Raw genomic sequence first — 19017 nt, 5'->3', positions numbered from 1 at the left:
CATGGTTTCCCGATTCAATATCTTCATTCTCACCTGTGACTACTCACGTGCAAATACACTCAGAAGCACAAATAAGTAACAACTCCTGAGGCAAAGGGCAGAGCTATAGAGCAGGCATAATTGTTAGTCAGTCTAAATTCAAAACCCAAATCGAGTCATCTTTCCTCACTATTTTTCTGACATAGTCTTTCTTTGCAGTCTTTAATTGCAATGTGTAAAGATACACTGAAAAGCAGGAAGTATATTTTGTCTTCTTGGGAAAAAATGGGATAGGATTTGGCAAAGGATTCAGTTAACCACAAATATATGGATTTTTTTTCTAACATCTGAACTTGTCCTGAGCATCAAGATCGCTTGTCCCAGAACCAATAAAAGAAACATCATCAAGTTTAAAACTGATAGAGAATTAAACACCTTAGCCCCAAGAATCAATCATACTATTATTTTCTAGTCTCATTTTTTAGTCACTTCATCAAACTGAAGACATTCATGAGTTGAAGAGGTCATGACAGAATAATGAGAGCAAATGCTTTTGTCTTCATTCCATTCACGGTTACATTGACTGATCTGTATAATCAGATCTGTAAGGGCTTTCCCCCCAAACTATATCTTCTCTTTAAATGTTCAAAATTGCTATGTAGAGGTAACTGTAATTTTGATGAACAGTTTGATCTCGCCTTTAAAAATACTTTTTTAAGTTTATTTATTTATTTTGAGAGAAAGAGCACAATCAAGGGAGGGGCAGAGAGAGAGAGGGAGGAGAGAGAACTAAGCAGACTCTGCACTGTCAGCACAGAGCCTAACGTGGGACTCGAACTCACGAACCATGACATCATGACTTGAGCCTAAATTAAGAGTCAGACCCTTAACCAGCTGAGCCATCCCAGGCATCCCTAAAAGATATTTTTAAAAGAATGAATTCTGCGGAACTGATTCTATTAAAATGAATACAGGGCTCTGGAGGGACTTTTTTGTCTGCAATAATTCTCAACTACCCTTAGGTTAAGTCAGTGACTCAGAACTAGAGACAAATTTGCCTCCAGGGGACTGTGGCAATGTCTGGAGACCCACAGAGGATGCCATAGACTTTTAAAAAATTATTTTCATTTCTTTAAAAAAAAAAAAAAGACAGAGAGAGAGAAATTTCTGGAACTAACAAGCACACAGGAACACTAAAAAGCAAAATGACAGCATTTTTCTAATCTCAGAGGGAAACAGTGTTAGGTAAAGCCACTGTTCATCAGGACCTGCAGCCACCAGGCAAGGCTGATTCACAGAGGAGAGGAAAGTTGCTGCAATTAAAATGCAGGACAGCTAAAGGGAGAGTAAAACTCCAGTAAAAACACTGTACTGCAGGCATCACGGTTGCCTAAGATGACATAGAAAACCACTTGAGTCCATATGAAAATATTGCACCTAAGGAGCGTATTCGAACTGACTAAATGTACTCCAGCTGTCTTAAAGGGGATCATTTCACAATGACTCTACTCTGTAACGTGGTATGTGATTAAGGGGTCATCAAGATATCTCTGTGGTAAATTTAGTTATGTTTAAGTTTAGTGCCTTTTTCTTTCCTAAAAATACTTTAGAGAAGTAAAGAATCTGGATGTAAACTAGTCTGCATTTCTTTAGCCAGGGGCCCAGAAAGTAGAAAATTATAATCTTTCCCTTCTAATAAGAAGCAGAATGATGGGAACCAATTGGAAGTGAGGGTCAGACTTCCTCTTTGGCACCAGTCAGGCATCGCAACCAACGTCTGTCTAGAATTTGGTCCATTTATCACCGTGGTGAGTTTCAAAGAGAATCCCCTGGTTGTTTTGTGAGAGCATGATGTACTTTTAATATTAAAAATAAAAACGCTGTCTTATATTTTACCCCTTTTTTTGCTATATAGTATCTATAGACTAGTCCAACAAACTCTTAGGGATAAAAACATATTTAACCTAATTCATTGCCAATTTAAACTCAGATAATAAATTTTCAAGGAATGAAAAAAATTCTTATCCTACTGATCACAGTTGCTTACTTATTTCAGCCTTAGAATGAACACTCAGACATTTGCTTAAATATATTAGTGCTGGAAAATGTGGGTGCTTTTTGCATGACCAGCCCAGGATTTCTGTTTGAGTACTGCACAGATTTGCAAAGGGCTCAGCGTCTAGAGATGAAGAGATGGTCTTTGTCAACTTTTCAACCCATCAGGGTCTCCCTACACTTTTCCATGAAGTTACTAGTTGGCAACTATAATAAATACTTTAAAATATGTTGAATGGAAGAAAAGTCAACCTAGCTTAGTTTTGGCAGGAATGAATACTCAGTGTCATATATGCCTCTCTCCCAGAAATATCCATTTTTCTCCTGGTAAATGCTACATATATCAACATGATCAGATAAAAGAAGACTCAAAGGAAATTTGGACAAATAATTTGGTCAGGAAGCAGTAAATGAAGACAGTCCCAAATGGACTGATTCTACAAGCCAGAATATAAGTATTGTGCCATACTTTAGGAGTAGAAATATTCCCACACTTCCAAGTGAAAAAAAAAAAAAGCATTTTGTGTATTAAACATTTGAAGTACCCTATAGCTGCAGTGCAGTTCACAGCAGAAAGTAAACATCAGCTTTCTCTCCACCCTGCAAAGTGAAGAAGTAGTCAGGAAGCATTTTCTTCCTGTCTTCCCCCAATAATCTCTACTTCCTTCAATGTTCTGAGACTATTTTCTACTTGAATTGGTATTCCTTTTATATTTATTTGAAAACAAGTCAAAGAAAACAAAATTTCTGCAGTGACAGGACTACCCAACTTTCTTCTTTTATGATCTTATAATGGAATGAAAACAACATTAGCTAACATGGTTCTTTAGTTTTTTCGATGTACTTGGCTATAAGCTCGCCCAAGAGTCAGCCACAAAATCTAATCACTTTAATACAAAAACTACTTTGAATCCTGTGTCCACAACCATTGAGTCCCAGCCTTCAATGTCTCTGATACGTATAACTAGCATGGTTTGCTTCTTAAAATAAATGTTCAAACTAAAACAGTGAGTTTGTTGAAGAGCAGCACGAGGTACCCAGGGCAACGTGAAGGAGTTCACAGTCACATAAAAATTAACAGACACATGCAGTTAACATCCCAAACAACCAGCCCCTTGATGAACACAGAGCGTGCCCAGCACAAATCTGACCAGTGCCTATAGCCCTCGGAGGTCTTTCCACAAGCCGGAGCGCCTCATCTACACTGTCTGTGTACGTCAGGACAAGATTAAAAATGTGTGCTGTTGACATAATGTTGGTCCTCCTGAGTTTTGCTAAGAGCTTTTCCGTGGTCGCTCAGGCAGCTGTCCAGAGAGACTTCAATAGCCACTTCTCTTGTTGCTCGTCCACGGAGGCCATCACCTGGGAACGGGTCTGGAGGGGGACAGCCATTGTGCTCCGCACAGCCATTGACGTGGGCCAGAGGCAGGGCCCCGGGTGGGCAGCACAGCTGTTTCTCACAGCCCTTGGAGATGCAGGGAGAGCTACAGAGCAACTGCAGATCCTTTTGCTCCATGGTCTCCTTCAAGTCCACGTGCTCAAACTGGATGGTCACGTTGTGGATTCCCGCATTGTGGAAGATTTCTCGAATTTTCATACTGGCGTCCTGATAGCCCCTGTCTTTCTGATACTTGATGTGCAGGGTGGCGATGATCTTTCCACTTATCAGTTCCCAGATGTGCACTTCGTGTACACTGCTAATCCCGGGCACGGCCGAGAGCTTACTCACTAGAACAGAGGAGCGCAGACAAAGAGTAAGGCGGGAGCTGCCCAGGAAGCACGTGCGGTACCCAGCATGGGAGGGACGTGGTCCCTGTGAGCCTTCTCACCACCACGATGTATTTACAAAAATAACACAGAGAAAAAAAGCTGTACTTGTATGGGTACATTTTCCAATAATCTTTCTCCTTTCATTATACCATTCATCATTAACTCATAAGAGGCAATTCAAGAAAATAAGTTTCACAACAACCAAAAAAATTCCCGGGACTATTAAGGGAACAGACACCCACATGGACTATGTTAGGAGTATGAAGCGGGATGTCTTTCTGAAAGGGGAGAACTTGGCAACATGGGCCAAAAACTTTTACCAGTTCTCTAGTACCAGGAATTTAATCTAAAGGGAAATACCCAAATGTTCATGCACAAAAATGTTTTGAGCGATGCTCTTTCTATTAACGAAGAAACGGAAACAAGGAAAGAGTTAAATCAATTATATAAAATATGATACAGCCATTAACAAGTTAAGTTGTTATTTAAGGATATGAGAAAAGGTATATAAGCTATCTTTAAGTGAAAAAGCAAATAGGTTTACTATGCATAAGGCATCATCTTCCTTCCTTCCTTCCTTCCTTCCTTCCTTCCTTCCTTCCTTCCTTCCTTCCTTCCTTTCCTTGTTTCTCTCTCTCTCTCTCCCTCTCTCTCTCTCTCTCACACACACACACACACAAACATCAGTGTGTGTACACACACACACACACACACACACAAATTTTTTAGGTAGCCTTCACACCCAGCACAGAGCCCAACACAGGGCTTGAACTAATGACCCAGAGATCAAGAGCTAAGCGGAAATCAAGAATCGAATGCTTAACCAACTGAGCCACCCAGGCACCCCCACACTCAAAACATTTTATGTAGATAAAGGCTTGTCTTATTGAATGATGGATACAAGATATTAAAAGTGGTTATTTCTGGGGAGCAGGATTACAAGAGATTTCTATTTTCTTACTTAGATTATTCTGTATTTTCCATATTTCTCAAAGGAACATGTATTTAGGGAGATGGTATTGGGAAGGATTATGAGCAAAACCCTGTAGCCAGCTAGAGTTTGAGTCCCAGTGCAGTCATGACCTTGGGTGATTTACCTAGCCCCCAGAGCCTCAGCCTCCTTATCTGTAAATTAGGAATAATAATGATAGTACCACATAGGTTTACTTTAAGGATTAAAATGAGTGAATATAAATAAAGCACTTAGAACACTACATAGCATGTAGTAAATGTCATAGAAGTGTGCTAACGTGATTACTATTTTTTAAATTTTCTATTTTACCTCTTTTAAACTTTTATTTATTTTTGAGAGAGAGAGAAAGAGACAGAGTGCAAGCGGGGGAGAAGCAGAGAGAGAGGGAGACAGAGAATCTGAAGCAGGCTCCAGGCTGGCTCCAAGCCGTCAGCACAGAGACTGACGCGAGGCCAGAACTCATGAACTGCGAGATCATGACCTGAGCCAAAGTTGGATGCTTAATTGACTGAGCCACCCAGGTGCCCCATTATTTTTTTAATTTTTTAAAAAATATGTTACTTGTTTTTGAGAGAGAGAGTGCTCAAGCAGGGGAGGAGCCAGGAGGGGAGGAGCCAGAGGATCCGAGGTGGGCTCTGCTCTGACAGCAGAGAGCCCAATGCGGGGCTTGAACTCATGAACTGTGAGATCATGACTTGAGCCGAAGTCAGATGTTCAACTGACTGAGCCACCCAGGCATCCCATTACTATCTAATTTTTAAAAATATGTTTTAAAAAATATATATACATACATATTACTTTGTTAAAAGGCAATATAAGCCATTATATATCACGAATTGGTTTTGATATGTTTATCTTGTTTGTTCTGCTGGGAAGCATGTTCCTGGAAAGCAGAGACAAAGCTGTGTACCTGCTCCTGGGCATCTCCTTCCCCACCTGCTACCTCCTCAGCTTGCAGCACTGGGCAAATAGTAGGTTGCAGGAAATGAAGGCTGATTATGTTAATGCTGTACAGTGAAGCAGCCAGAGAGATGACCACACCTACTGACTCTGAGACTCTAAATTAAGCAATGCTGCTAATGAGGCCCCCAAAGGCAAAAAGAGCATCCAGGAAAAAAGACTGCAGGGGCAACGCAAGCTGTTAGCAACTGCTAGACCAACTGGTCCCAACGCACGCTATTAGGCCTGGGTTTGGCAGAGCTGTGGTCCCCATTGGACAGTCACTGTAAATCACACCTTCATAGAGGAAAGCCCAGCCATGGCCATACAATGCATTAAGACCCATTCAAACCTCATTCCAGGAGCTTGTCATGAAGGTCTTCCAAGCCTCAGAGTGGCCTGGGCTCTATCTCATGGTTACAGGCCCACTGGTGGGCCATTGAGTGTATAACACAAATATGCATGAAAAAAAAATTTTTATAAAAACAATCTCCATTTACAAACACTAGAAATAAAGTTGCAAATTCAGTTTCTCACCAACATCTGGATAGTTCCCATTTAGAAATTCTGCAAAGTCTTTAAAATGTATATGCTCAGGGGCGCCTGGGTGATTCAGTCAGTTAAGCGACTGACTTTGGCTCAGGTCATGATCTCATGTTTTGTGGCTTTGAGCCCCGCATCGGGCTCTGTGCTGACAGTTGGGAGCCTGGATTCTGCTTCGGATTCTGTGTCTCCCTCTCTCTCTGCCCCTTCCCCAACTTGTGCTCTGTCTCTCTCTCTCAAAAATAAATAAACGTTAAAAATTTTTTTAAAAATATGTATTCTCAGGTGCACATAAGTAAGAGGAGAGTTTGAGTGTCTGTGTGAGCAAAGCAAAGAAACAGATTTCATTACTGAACAAGGTCATGAATGATCTGAACTTAAAACACAAAACACAGTCCTTTTTACAGTGTTATAAGAGACCAGGTGCCTTGCATGCCCATAAAAATCAATAAAATCGAGTGCAAGATAAAGGATACAAAGGAATGATTCACGTTTTCAGAATAAGGAGAATAAAAATCAAGTTCTTGTCAGGGTAGCCTTATTTGAATTAAATGTAGTTCCTTTTTTTTTTTTTTTTAATTTTTTTAAACATTTATGTATTTTGCAAAGAGAGTCATAGAGCATGAGTCGCACAGGACCTTTGGTTCCTGGAGCTGTGAGTCACCGTACTAGGCTACAAAACGTATGATGGATGTCGCTATTGCCTGGTGATTTGAAGCATTTCAAGATACATAAATCAAACACTGCTCTGCAACAATGCTGGCCCTTTGGCCTGAAAGACATCAGATGGGCATGGTTCTGGATAAGAATCATTCGACTTACTCAGCTCTTCCATGTTAACTCCTTTGGGGACCATCTGCAGCAGAATCGCAGCAGTCTCCTTGATGAGTGGGAAGGCAGATGACAAAATGATGGCAACCATGACGACGGTCAGGCTGGGATCGATGTAACACTGCCAGTTACATGGGTCCTCACCTTTCAGGGGACGCACGTAGAATATGATGGCCGTGATCACCACAACCACCGACCCCAGGGCATCGCCCATCACATGCAAAAGAACACCTGCCATGAAGAAAGAAAGACCAATAAAGCACAGGTCCAGGTTTGGGGGTCATGTGACACGCCGGAACCTGGGTTCCCAAGTCTAAGAATACCAGTTGCTATTTGTGTTCTTTTTGGTTAGAACAGCAGGATGGTTTGAAAGGGGGTAAAAACGCAACTGTTTCACAGGAAACAAAACCCTAGGCCACCATCCCAGGACCCAGAGAACCTGGAACAGCCTAGGAAGGTTCTGAGCCGCACACACCTCTGGGGAGATGGACTGTGCCTGTTCATGGCGCCCCATCATGGCCATCTGCCACCCACTGGAAGGCACCGAGCTGGCAAACAGAGGCTGTGCAAATGGTTTTTTGCTCTTTCAGGCAAGTATCTGTGATTTAAATTGGCTTGAACATTCAGAAGAAAGGGAGCTAAGATATATCAAGAAAATGGTTCTTTTTATTCCTTGTCTTCCCTCTCCCTTGATCCATTTTCTCCCTTCCCTACATGCTTTGCCTACTGCTTATTAGCCAGGGTCATTCAAACTGGATCTGGTTCAAGAGATCCTTAAGAAGGGACTCCAGCAGGAGTGACTGGGTGGCTCAGTCAGGTAATTATCCAACTTCGGCTCAGGTCATGATCTCAGTCTGTGAGTTCAAGCCCTGCGTCGGGCTCTGTGCTGACAGTTCATAGCCTGGAGCCTGCTTCAGATTCTGTGTTTCCCTCTCTCTCTGTATCCCTTCTGCTCAAGCTCTGTCTCGCTCTATCTCTCAAAAATTAATAAGTGTTAAAAGCTTTTAATGTGAAGACTGAATATTTCCTTTATGCACTTGACATTATTTTCACTGCCTGAGTGAACTAAACAGTTAGTTTCATGCGTGCCAGCCTCATTTCCTCCATTAGACTCTGTGTGTGAGAATGACGGTCATGCTGTGAACTTCTTTTGTTTATGTTTTCACCCTGAAGGCATACTGTGAAGGCACTCAATAAAACACTATTTTCTGGTTGGTCAGTTGTAACTGTCCTGACATAGAGTAACTTCTGTCTTTTACTTAACAATAATAATTGTAATGCTGGCTAACATGTATGCATCAGATGCTATTGTAAGTATATTACACGTATTTACATATTAAGTCCTTTTAAGGGCTCTCTTAAGTGGTTACTCTCTCCATTTTACAAATGAAGAAACTGAGGCACGGAGTAGCTACGGAACTTATCCAGAAGCACAGAACTAGAAAGTGCTAGAGTTGGGATAGAAGTCCGAGTAGTCTGACGAGGACCAGTATGCATTCAGCCTCATGAAACTCTTGCATGCCAAGTTCAGGTTTTCTTTCTAAGAAATTTCACTATTAGCTCCTAAAAATTATATAAAGTAGCTTTCAAATCTGTCTTTCCCATAATCCACAGTCAGATGCTTAACCAATAGCCACCCAGGCATCCCTCCCCCCTCCCCAAGGTCTTTCTTACTGGAGAAAACAATTAGAAACATCTCATCAAAGGAGACTTATTTTCAAATGGTGTTAGGATTGCTGTTCATCTATTCATATTTACACTGAAATATAAAAGCTAATTATCTTTTTGACACTCTGTTACGTATCACGTTTGATCTCATTAAATAAAATAAACCTCTATGACTGATGAGAATTTTTAAAGGATCCTGCTTTTGCTGGGTTTTGCAGAAGACGGAGTATGTTTCTCAGAGGGTATTTGTTTTATTCCACTGAAATAAGAGAAACAGTCATGAAAATCCAGAAATGATTTTTGTTCACAAGAATCCCCATCAGTTGTCTTCTCCCCTGCAGATCTGGGGTGGGAGTGGAAGACAGTTCTGCTTTCTAAAGTAGTGGTTTAAACGCCAAAAATCTGGGGCATCTCGCTGGCTCAGTTGGTTAGGCATCCAGCTTCAGCTCAGGTCATGATTATGCAGTTTGTGAGTTCAAGCCCTGCATCGGGCTCTGTGCTGACAGCTGAGGGCCTGGAGCCTGCTTTGGATTCTGTGTCTCTCCCTGCCCTTTCCCCACTCATTCTCTCTCTCTCTCTCTCTCTCTCTCTCTCTCTCAAAAATAAATAAGCATTAGAAATATTTTTTTTTAATAAATAAATGTCAAAAATGTAACCGCTCAGTGTACCGTCTAGAGCGGAAAGCAAGCCATTGGTGTGGGACACTTGGAAGAGGCAGAAATGTGAAGTGGGAACCCAGGAAGCCAGCCCTGCCTCTGTTTCGAGCCTGAGTGACTTGGGAAGTCACCAGATTCTCTGGATCCTGCTTCCTTATCTGTAAAGTGAGCGGGTAGAGTCCATTCCTACTGAGGCCTTTCCAGCTGTTAACATTCTCTCTGCCTTCTCCGAAGCATGGCTTCAAATGGTTCAGACACGGGGCCTGAGGGGAGGTCAGACTTCCTTGCGGCCTGAGGAGTGGAAAGGCTCCCTCCCACCAGCACCATGGGTGCTCATCCTCACCGAAGAGGTGCAGGGGTGAGCCCAGCAGCTCCATCCACTACCTGAATGACAACAGCTCCCACCTGCTAAGACTCTCACAAATGCCAAGTGACTCCTTTAAGAAGGGGCACAAAGCATGCACTCCATAAACACTAACCCTAACCCTCGCAGCACCTCACGAGCTTTATCTCACAACAACCTCATTACGTGGATATTACTATTTTCATTTTAAAGACGAGGGAATTAGAGGCCGATAGAAATCCAAAAATTTCCCTAAGGTCAGAGTCTTGAACCGGAGTCAAGACCCCAAACCCAGGCCTCTTGAGCCCAAATCCTGCCAGAAGCTAGCAGTGCGCCTGTGGACCACCGGGCTCAGCCATGTACAACATGGCACGTTACCGCTGACATTTTTCCACCTAAGAGCTTTAGCAGCTTTAGACTGAAGATCAGCCACATCATACAAGTTTCCCATATGGTATGCTTCCCAAACAAGGTCATGATACCTCTCAGTCCTGCTAGTAATTCCTTGGCATCTTTTCACCTTCTTGTTCTCTTTCTCTGCAACCTAAGCATAAATAGCTAGCAATGTGCTTTGAAAAGTTCAAGTGCTATGAAAAACCTATGATATATAATATATGGTATATATCTGATGGATATTATAGATATATATGTGTGTGTGTATATATATATATACATATATATATATTAAACTGAACCTAAAGAAAGATAAACGATAGCGATTTTTCATTACAGATTCTCTCTTTCCAAAAAGACTGACCACCAAGCACTTCAGAAATTCCCCTGTTGCGGTTCAATTTTTTAAAACTGATTCATTTAGAAATGTTTAGGAGCTCATGTGTGACTGTTACTCTTGTTTGGGGGTTTGGGGGCTTTTTTTCTGATTTTCCTTATAGATCGGTTCTGGGTACCACTTTGTGAAGCAGATGGGAGTCTCTCAAAAATGAAAGTGTCTCCTGGTAATTACTTTTTCTCTATATCATTTCCAACCGAAGTCCCACCTCCCCAAATCATCTGAAAGTAAAGGGCTGCATTATCTTTGCGGAAATCCTCAAAGTCAATATTGGGGCTTCTTGAATCACTCGGAGGCGAAGTTGAAAGAGAGAAATGCTGGATACAATGTTGATGTCTTGGTGAGATATGCACCCCTGAACTCCCAGACTAACCTTTGCCCTGCAGTACCTGTGACCTTGAGCACATGGTAGAGAGAATGCTAGTAATGTGCCTTCCACGTGCCTCATCAGCACCCTCACTTTGGACCTGGAAGTATTCGAGTGAGCCAATGGACCCATCACAGACACAGATTTCTGGCAGAAATAAGTGAGGTATGAGGGTCATTCGGCAATGCACCTTGGATAGCAGACACTCACTCTCTTCTTACCTTTCTCAAAATTACATTCAATTGAAATAGGTCACATATGACTTTAGCACTATCCAGGGGTGGGCAAAGTAACGGCACACCATTGATCTGTGAGGCTCTGAAACAGGCAGCATTAGCATGGCTCTAAGTGGAGCAAGGATAAATCATTAGCAACCAGTGTGTCCCTCAGAATCAATGCAGTGATTAGGCAAGAGATAAGGGTCATAGTCTATTCATGCAACTGGCCGACTTTCGAACACACCTTATTGAAAGGCAAACAGAAATGAAGAGCACAGTACAGTCCATATGTACTCCTGAAAAGAATTGCAAACTGACCCAAAGGCAATCCTACCTCTGATATTCAGGGCTTCGGACTTTTTCTCCTTTTTCACAGTCTCTTCTGACTCATTCTGGGTGTTCAGAGAATCACCTGCATTCAAAGAAGAAACCTTGTGTTGTGTATAAGTTCTACAAACAAAAAGAACCAATGGACTCAAAAAACAGTTTTTGTTATTTTAAACTCCCACTAGCTCATCAGACCCCCTACCTCTCCACACACACACACACACACACACCCCAGAATGGAACATTTTGGCCTTGACATCAGCCTTGTGATCTACCTCTGGATTTCATTCACAGCCTATTCAAGTTATAAAAAAAAAAAAAAAAAAAAAAGGAGGCAAGTGGGAGCCCACCCCCTTCCCCAAACCTGTAAGTAACCCCCAGGGGGACAGAAGGATGGACAAAAGGGGAGGGAGAAAACAAAGTGCAGACAGCATCGAAGGAAGGGGTAGGGGGTGGGGAGTGCTATCTGTTGCCCAATAACAGCTGATTTTCAGAACAATCAATACTCCAAAGCAGGTAGAATAAGGGGGAGGTGAAAGAGACGAAGAAGAAGAAGAAGAAGAAGAAGAAGAAGAAGAAGAAGAAGAAGAAGAAGAAGAAGAAGAAAGCAAGCCAGCCAGCTTGAGGATCCAGGAGAAAACAAAAGAAACTGAAGAATACGATACATTAGCAGCAGGGAATTAAACCGGGCTGCAGAGGAAATGGATTAAGCGCGCGCTTGCGCGCGCACACTCACACACACACGCACACACACACGCACGCACGCAAGAAGCAGCCGCCGCCGCCCGCGAGAAAGGAAAGAGGGCGTGGATGCGGAGGAAGGGACGCGCGTGGGAGGAGGGCAAGGCCGAGAGGTCCGGAGGATGCAACCGAAAGGCACCTGCTACGTTGGAGATCACCGTGGCGCCCCGCTCCTCCTTGCGGTCCGCCGAGGCCGCGCAGCCGGCGACGGCGGACGGGGGGCCGGGGGCGCCCCGCGGGGCCCCGGGGGCGCGCGGGCAGCGGCCCTCGGCGGGCGGCGGGCGGCGGCGGCGGCGGCGGGGGCCGCAGCAGGCGAGCCAGGCGGCGCAGTCCTGGAAGATGAGCAGCCCCAGCACGTTGACGGCCAGCCCCAGCGCGCCCACGATGAGCACCAGCTCGGGGTCGTCGATGCGCTCGGGCCGCGCCAGGCGCAGCACGGCCTCCACGCAGATGGTGAAGCAGAGCGCGGTGAGGAAGACGGCGTTGCTCAGCGCGCCCAGCACCTCGGCGCGCGCGTAGCCGTAGGTGGCCCCCAGGCCCCCGCGCGGCCGCCGCGCCACGTAGCCGGCGCCCAGCCCCACGCACAGCGAGATCAGGTCGGACAGCATGTTGAAGGAGTCGGACAGCAGCGCGATGGAGTTGCCCAGGTAGCCCGAGACCAGCTCGGCCACGAAGAAGGCGACGGTGAGCACCAGCATGAAGAGCAGCCGGCACGTCTTGCCCGAGTAGCGGCCCATGTCGCCGAGCCGCCGCCGGTGGGGGCGCCCCTGCGCGGCCCAGCCCGGTGCCCGCCTCCGGCCTCGCTGCCCGCCCGGCGCCCGGCTTCTTATAAGGCGGAGGCAGAGCGCCCGGAGGCCCGGCACGTCCAGAGTCTAAGGGAGTGGCCGCGGCGGCCGTCTCTGAGGGCCCTCGGGCCGCCTGCGAGGCCCCTTCCCCCTTCCCCGGGTCCCGGCCCCGCTTGGCAGGTGGCCACGGGCCAATGTCTGGCCTTCTAGGACAGCGCTGGGCAGAGACGCGGAGCGGCTGGGGAGAGGGGGCGTGTCTGCAGCGCCCTCCTCCCTGACACCCTGGGGCCTGGGTGGGATTCACCCACCGACCCCGCTTCCCCGGTCCCTCCCATCCCAGGGCGCTGACTGTTGACTCCGGGCGGGCGATAAGGACCTTGACGGCTGTGGGGTGTGTGCGCTGCGGTGGACGTGGACACCTTCGCGTACGTGCCCAGACGCGGCTCGCATTATAGATTCCACATTAACCCGGGGAGGCCCCGGCCAACCCTGCCTAACCTTTGCCTGAAGCCGGAGCTGGGCCCTCACGTAGCATCCCCACTCCGGTACAGCCCGGGGTCTAGCCTCTCCTTGCGCATGGCCTTCGCGCCGAGGGCGGGGTATCGTTCCTATCACCCCCCTCCGGGCACCAGGTCGTCCCTGTCCCCTCCACCCCCACGCCCACCACCAGCATCTTCGCTCACACGGCCTCCCGCCAGGTGAACTGCGGGGTGGCCCTGGAGGAAAGCACAGATCGTACTTTTTGTAAGCATGGCACCCCCACACAGCGCTCAGAAATGCGCTCTCCCTGTGGTAGACCCAAGTCCTTTGACCACGGAGGAAGCGAGGCCAGGCCTCCTCTGTGTACGTGCCTCATTTTCCATTGCAGAGAATATTCTACTTACCCCCATGTGTCCCTCACAGCATGACCTGATACTCAAAGTTCAATCGACTGACCTCCATGAAGGTTTATTCCAAATAAAGCCTTTCCTGTTGACAACAGGCTGGGTTCCAAGAAAAAGTTATCCAGAGGAGAGCTGTCCCCAGGACTCGGCGGAAGCCGGGGGGGCGAATCCATGAAGAAGTGTGTTTGCTGTTGGGGGTTCAGGGAGGGGTCGTGGGAGAGCCCACGATTTTCCTTCTATTTTGTTTTATATTCTTTTCTCGTTCCCAAAAGGATCTGAATGTGACGTCTGGTGATCTCTATCCCCCCCTCCTCCTGTCCCTAAGCCCTGAACTTTAACCATTCCTGAAACACATCTGGTTTGGGCTTGGAAAGAATTGTGTCCATTTAGCAGCACTCTGATTCTAGCCCCGTTCATTGCCTTCACCTTATAAAACACAATCTTGTCTTTTAGGGGTCCTAAGGTTCCCTACTGAGCACCCAAACTCGAGAAGCCCACTACCCGTTCCCTCCCTGCCTCCAGGAAAACATCCCTACACTGAGGACTTGAGGAAATGGATCATTTAAAGTATCTCCAAAAATTAGTATTAAAATGGACAATAATGTAAAAGAAGCAAAGAGAGGGGCGCCTGGGTGGCTTAGTCGGTTAAGCGTCCGACTTTCGCTCAGGTCATGATCTCGCGGTTCGTGGGTTCGAGCCCCGCGTCAGGCTCTGTGCTGACTGCCAGCTCGGAGCCTGGAGTCTGTTTCAGTCTGTGACTCCCTCTCTCTCTGACCCTCCCCTGCTCACGCTGTCTCTCTCTCTCTCTCTCCTAGAAATAAATAAAACATTAAAAAAACTTTAAAAAATAAATAAAAGAAGCAAAGAGATATATAGATAGGCTGATGAAAGTTTTGCAGCTGTCTGGCCTTGGACAAGTTCCTTAATTGTCTGGGCTGGTTTTCACTGCTGTAAAAAGGGGATAATAATAGGCTCTTCTCATATGTTTGTGAAGATTAAATGGGTTAATAAGTATAAAGTGATTATAACAGTGCCTGGCACAGAGGAAGCACTCAGTAAATTGCTAGCTGCTTATTAAAAAGAAAAAAAAAAAACACAGGAATTAAAAGAAGGTGTGGGGTGAGGGGGGGGACACTGTTCAGGAGGAGGTCGGAAGGGCGAAGTGGTCCGGAAGGCCACACTTCAACGTTAGCGTGCTAGTATTAATATTAGCATCGCGGCACATGTATCGCAGAATTGCTATTGAACTACCGATGTCTCACTCTGATACGAAGAAAGATATCCCAGCTTCTGGCTTATACGGTCTTCAAACTAGGAAGCCTTGACTCACGTAAGGTAAGACCGCAGGCAAAGCGGTCAGACCCAGACAGAGGCCTCGTGCAAATCACTTGCCAGTTCTCCGACGGTCCTTGCTGATTGCATTTCTTTGTCATTCACAACCGGAGGAAAAACCCGAGGTCAGCAGAAATGTATCACTTGTGCCTGTTACCCAGTCATTCTCCCAACCAAAAGCAGATAAGAAGAATCATGTCACTGCTCCAGGAGGGCGGTTGATGGAACTAGAAAGCCGGCAGGCAGCTGAGGAAGTGGAGGAGGGAGCTGTGTCTGAGGGGCCCTGCCCAGGGCTTGGCCTTCAACATGGGCTGAGGGTGTCAACAAAATGCACATAAGAAAAATGGTTTGACTAGCTGGCTCTGATTAGATGGATGGATGAATAGATGCATACATACATACATACATACATACCTAGAATATAGCTTATATGGAGAGAGAATATATATAATCTAAGTTAATTGACAAAAATTTAGGGTGCATCTTACACTTTCCTGTATATAATGAGGTTTCCAAAGATTTGTTTAATGGGCTTTGACTTCCCAGCCCTTTGCTGAGACTTTATAGGCATTATCTCATTTCGTACTCACAACTGACTCATAAAATAAGCACTATTTTATAGGGGAAGAACACGGAGCCCAGAGGTTTTAAGTCACTTGTCCAAGATTACATAATATGTAACTGAGAGACTAGAGATCCGATCTAGGCATCAAACTCTAGGGCTTACAGTCTCCACCTCCCCATTATATTGATTTGGTCATTTTCAACACTCCTTTGTTCTAAACAAATGATTTTTTAAGTTTTACTTTCATTGGCGTAGAACTTGATGCGCTATGATTTATAAAGTCAGAGATTTTAATACCAAGTGTTCTTCCTTCACTGGTACTGACTCAGAAAGTAACAAACTTTTTTTCAAGAAATTGAAAAAGCAGCTGTTTTTGTTTCTTTTTTAAAATTTTTTTAATGTTTATTTATCTTTGAGACAGAGACAGAGTGTGAGCAGGGGAGGGGCAGAGAGAGGGAAACAGAATCTGAAGCAGCTCCAGGCTCTGAGCTGTCAGCACAGAGCCCAACGCGGGGCTCAAGCTCACGAACCGCGAGATCATGGCCTAACTTGGATGTTTAACTGACTGAGCCACCCAGGCGCCCCTGTTTTCATTTTTTTTCTAGTTGACAAGAGACAATTCTAGCTTCCAGGAGGGGAATGGATATCTCGTCCAAGGCACCAAACTCTTACTTTTATAAAAGATGTAGCTCTTTTACCTCATAGCTCCTGCCTCCAGATTTAAAAACATCATCAGAAGCTGGATACTCCCCACCTTTAGCCCAGCACCAAACACGCAGGGCGTGCTATATCATGATGACTTTCAAAAGAAAATTGCCTCTCTCTCCCTCAAACAAAAAAAAAAGGGGCGGTGTGTGTGTGTGTGTGTGTGTGTGGGTGCGCGCGCGCACACGCACGCCTGGATGGCTCAGTCCATTGAGTGTCCGACTAGATTTCTATTTCATCCCAGGTCATGATCCTAGGTTCGTGAGATGGAGCCCTGGGCATGGAGCCTGCTTGAGATTCTCGCTCTCTCTCTCTCTCCCTCCCTCCCTCTGCCTCTCCCCCACATAATCTCTCTCTCTCTCTCTCAAAAGAAAAAAAAAAAAAAAAGGAAATTGCTTCTCCAGGCAGCTGAGGAATCTTGTGTACACCTCAGCTCCTTGTTGGCAACTTTATATAACATGTATATTTGTGACACTTTGTAACCCAGATACTTTTTATACCCCAAACTGTGCGTTATGTCTCTCAAAGTGTTTTAGCATGCAATTAAATTTAAGAGATTCTTTACTTGAGGTGACCACATTTTTTTCTTTTTTGATGATAGAGGCACGAGACGTGAAGAAGATAACAAGTGGGTCAGCGGTCAGCCTTGCTGTTCCCCGGGCTGTTCCAGGAATAGCCCTCCGCAGCACTTGTGAGCTACAGCCCACTCAGGAGGAGGAGCTCAGCCCAACATGACTTTAGCGCATGCCCGTCAGCCAGCCTTGGTCTTTCCAAAATGCCACTTGACTCCAGCAAAGTGGGGTGTCTGCTCGCAGCTCCAGGCTCCGAGGTGGTGCGAATGCACCCATCCTAACATCAACAACACAACTTGCTCATTGAACAAACAAACAAGCTCTAGATCATTCTGAGTTTGTACTCACTTGAAGAAACCTTGAAAGAGAGAGTAGCACAGCAGTTAGTGATTTGACCTTTGGAGTCAGGCAGACTGGGAACCAAATCCCAGCTCTGCTACTCACTTGGGTGACTGGGGAAAGCTCCTGACAACCTCCTCTTTCCTCGTGTGTGACCTGCAGTGTATCTCATGGCATTGCCAGGAGGCTTACGTGAGAAAACATGTCAACTGCTTAGCGCAGTGCCAAGTTCATCAGAAGGGCTCACTCAATAAGTGTTCATAAAACATAACTACTACCACTTTGATTTTTAAATCTAGGGAGGGAGAAATATTTCCTTTCACCATAGGATCCACACAGGGTTACTTTTAGAGGAAAAATATATTTATTTTTTTTTAATGTTTTATTTATTTCTAGGAGAGAGAGAGAGACAGCGTGAGCAGGGGAGGGTCACTGAGAGAGGGAGTCACAGAATCCGAAACAGGCTCCAGGCTCTGAGCTGGCAGTCAGCACAGAGCCTGACGCGGGGCTCGAACCCACGAACCGCGAGATCATGACCTGAGCGAAAGTCGGACGCTTAACCGACTAAGCCACCCAGGCGCCCCTAAAAATATATTTAAAGAATGGTTTGCAACTTAATCTAAGGAGCAGTGAAACTTATGCAGATGTAAGATAAAATATTTTTGAGTTCCTGCAGCTGGAAGGAAAGTGTCATGGTCCAAGTATCACCCCAAATTCTCACGGTGAAATCCCATGCCCCATAGATGATGGTAGTGGGAGGTGGGGTGTTTGAGAGATGATTAGGTTATGACGTGGCACCCTTAAGAATGGGGTTTGTGCTCTTATAAAAGAGACCCCACAGAGCTTTCTAGCACCTTCCACCACATGCAGACACAGAGAAAAAGCTCTGGCTATGAACCCAGAAAAGCGCTCACACCTGACCGTACTGTCAGCCTAATTCCGGACTTCCAGCCTCCACAAAGGTGAGAAATAAATGTCTGTTTTCTATGAACTACCTACTCTGTGGTCTTTTGTTAGTAGCCCGCATGGACTAAGACCCCGTATAAGAACCCACGTTACCAGGTGTAAACGAACGAATGCCTTTGATTTGTGTGTCACACCGGGGATGATGGGGTTGGGCTGTTTGAGACGTTTGGCAGTGACAGTGCCGTGTTAGTTGGGGTCAGCTTGGCTCTGTGGGCTCTGCGGCTCTGGTGCGTGTGCTTCCTTCATACTGTCTGCAGGTTGCAAGGGCTCACCCAGGTGCCCTTGGGGATGTGCTGTGCGTGAGGTTTGGAAAGGGAAGGGAGGGTAAGTGAGAACGAGCACAAGAAAGGGGATCTGGCATTTGGGATGAAGGGGAAAAGGATGAGAAATGGGGATTCAAGAAACACATCATCCAAAACTCATCACTTACTGACAGTACTTGGGTGTGACTCCTGCTTGATGAACTGGAGACAAAACCTTTTTTTTTTTTTTCAATTCAAATGGAAGCAAAGCCCAAAAAAACTCAAAGTTGCAAGAACCAGGGAGAAACTCTCCCTTGATATTGATTCTAAACCAATAATTATTTTAGCTATAAGTTAAGTCCTCAGTCACTTCATAATTTACAGGAAGCCTTTACCCGTGTTATTTAATTCCATCTGAAACATTCTC

The 19017-nt window shown here is 45.5% G+C and overlaps 1 protein-coding gene across 2 annotated transcripts in view; it reads right to left on the bottom strand.

The window, feature by feature from the left end:
* Positions 1-849: 849 nt before the first annotated feature.
* SLC30A10 (solute carrier family 30 member 10) overlaps positions 850-19017 on the bottom strand; it is a 36535-nt gene continuing 18367 nt past the window's right edge. Inside the window, exons 1-4 of one of the 2 annotated variants that reach the window (XM_039250606.1) lie at positions 12340-13024; positions 11467-11544; positions 7082-7321; positions 850-3762 (exon numbers count right to left, since the gene is read on the bottom strand). In XM_039250606.1, the coding sequence (XP_039106537.1) occupies positions 3263-3762; positions 7082-7321; positions 11467-11544; positions 12340-12937 (1416 nt within the window). In that variant the 5' untranslated portion in view covers positions 12938-13024 and the 3' untranslated portion in view covers positions 850-3262. Of the gene's footprint in view, positions 3763-7081; positions 7322-11466; positions 11545-12339; positions 13025-19017 lie in introns of those variants that run through there. The other variant, XM_039250607.1, reaches the window with a different exon arrangement.

This window comes from Hyaena hyaena, unplaced genomic scaffold (genome assembly GCF_003009895.1).
Source record: "Hyaena hyaena isolate Hyena2069 unplaced genomic scaffold, ASM300989v1 scaffold_374, whole genome shotgun sequence".
Classification (NCBI taxonomy): domain Eukaryota; kingdom Metazoa; phylum Chordata; class Mammalia; order Carnivora; family Hyaenidae; genus Hyaena; species Hyaena hyaena.
The sequence above is the reverse complement of the archived record's forward strand: the minus strand, read 5'-3'. Positions and strand labels throughout refer to the sequence as shown.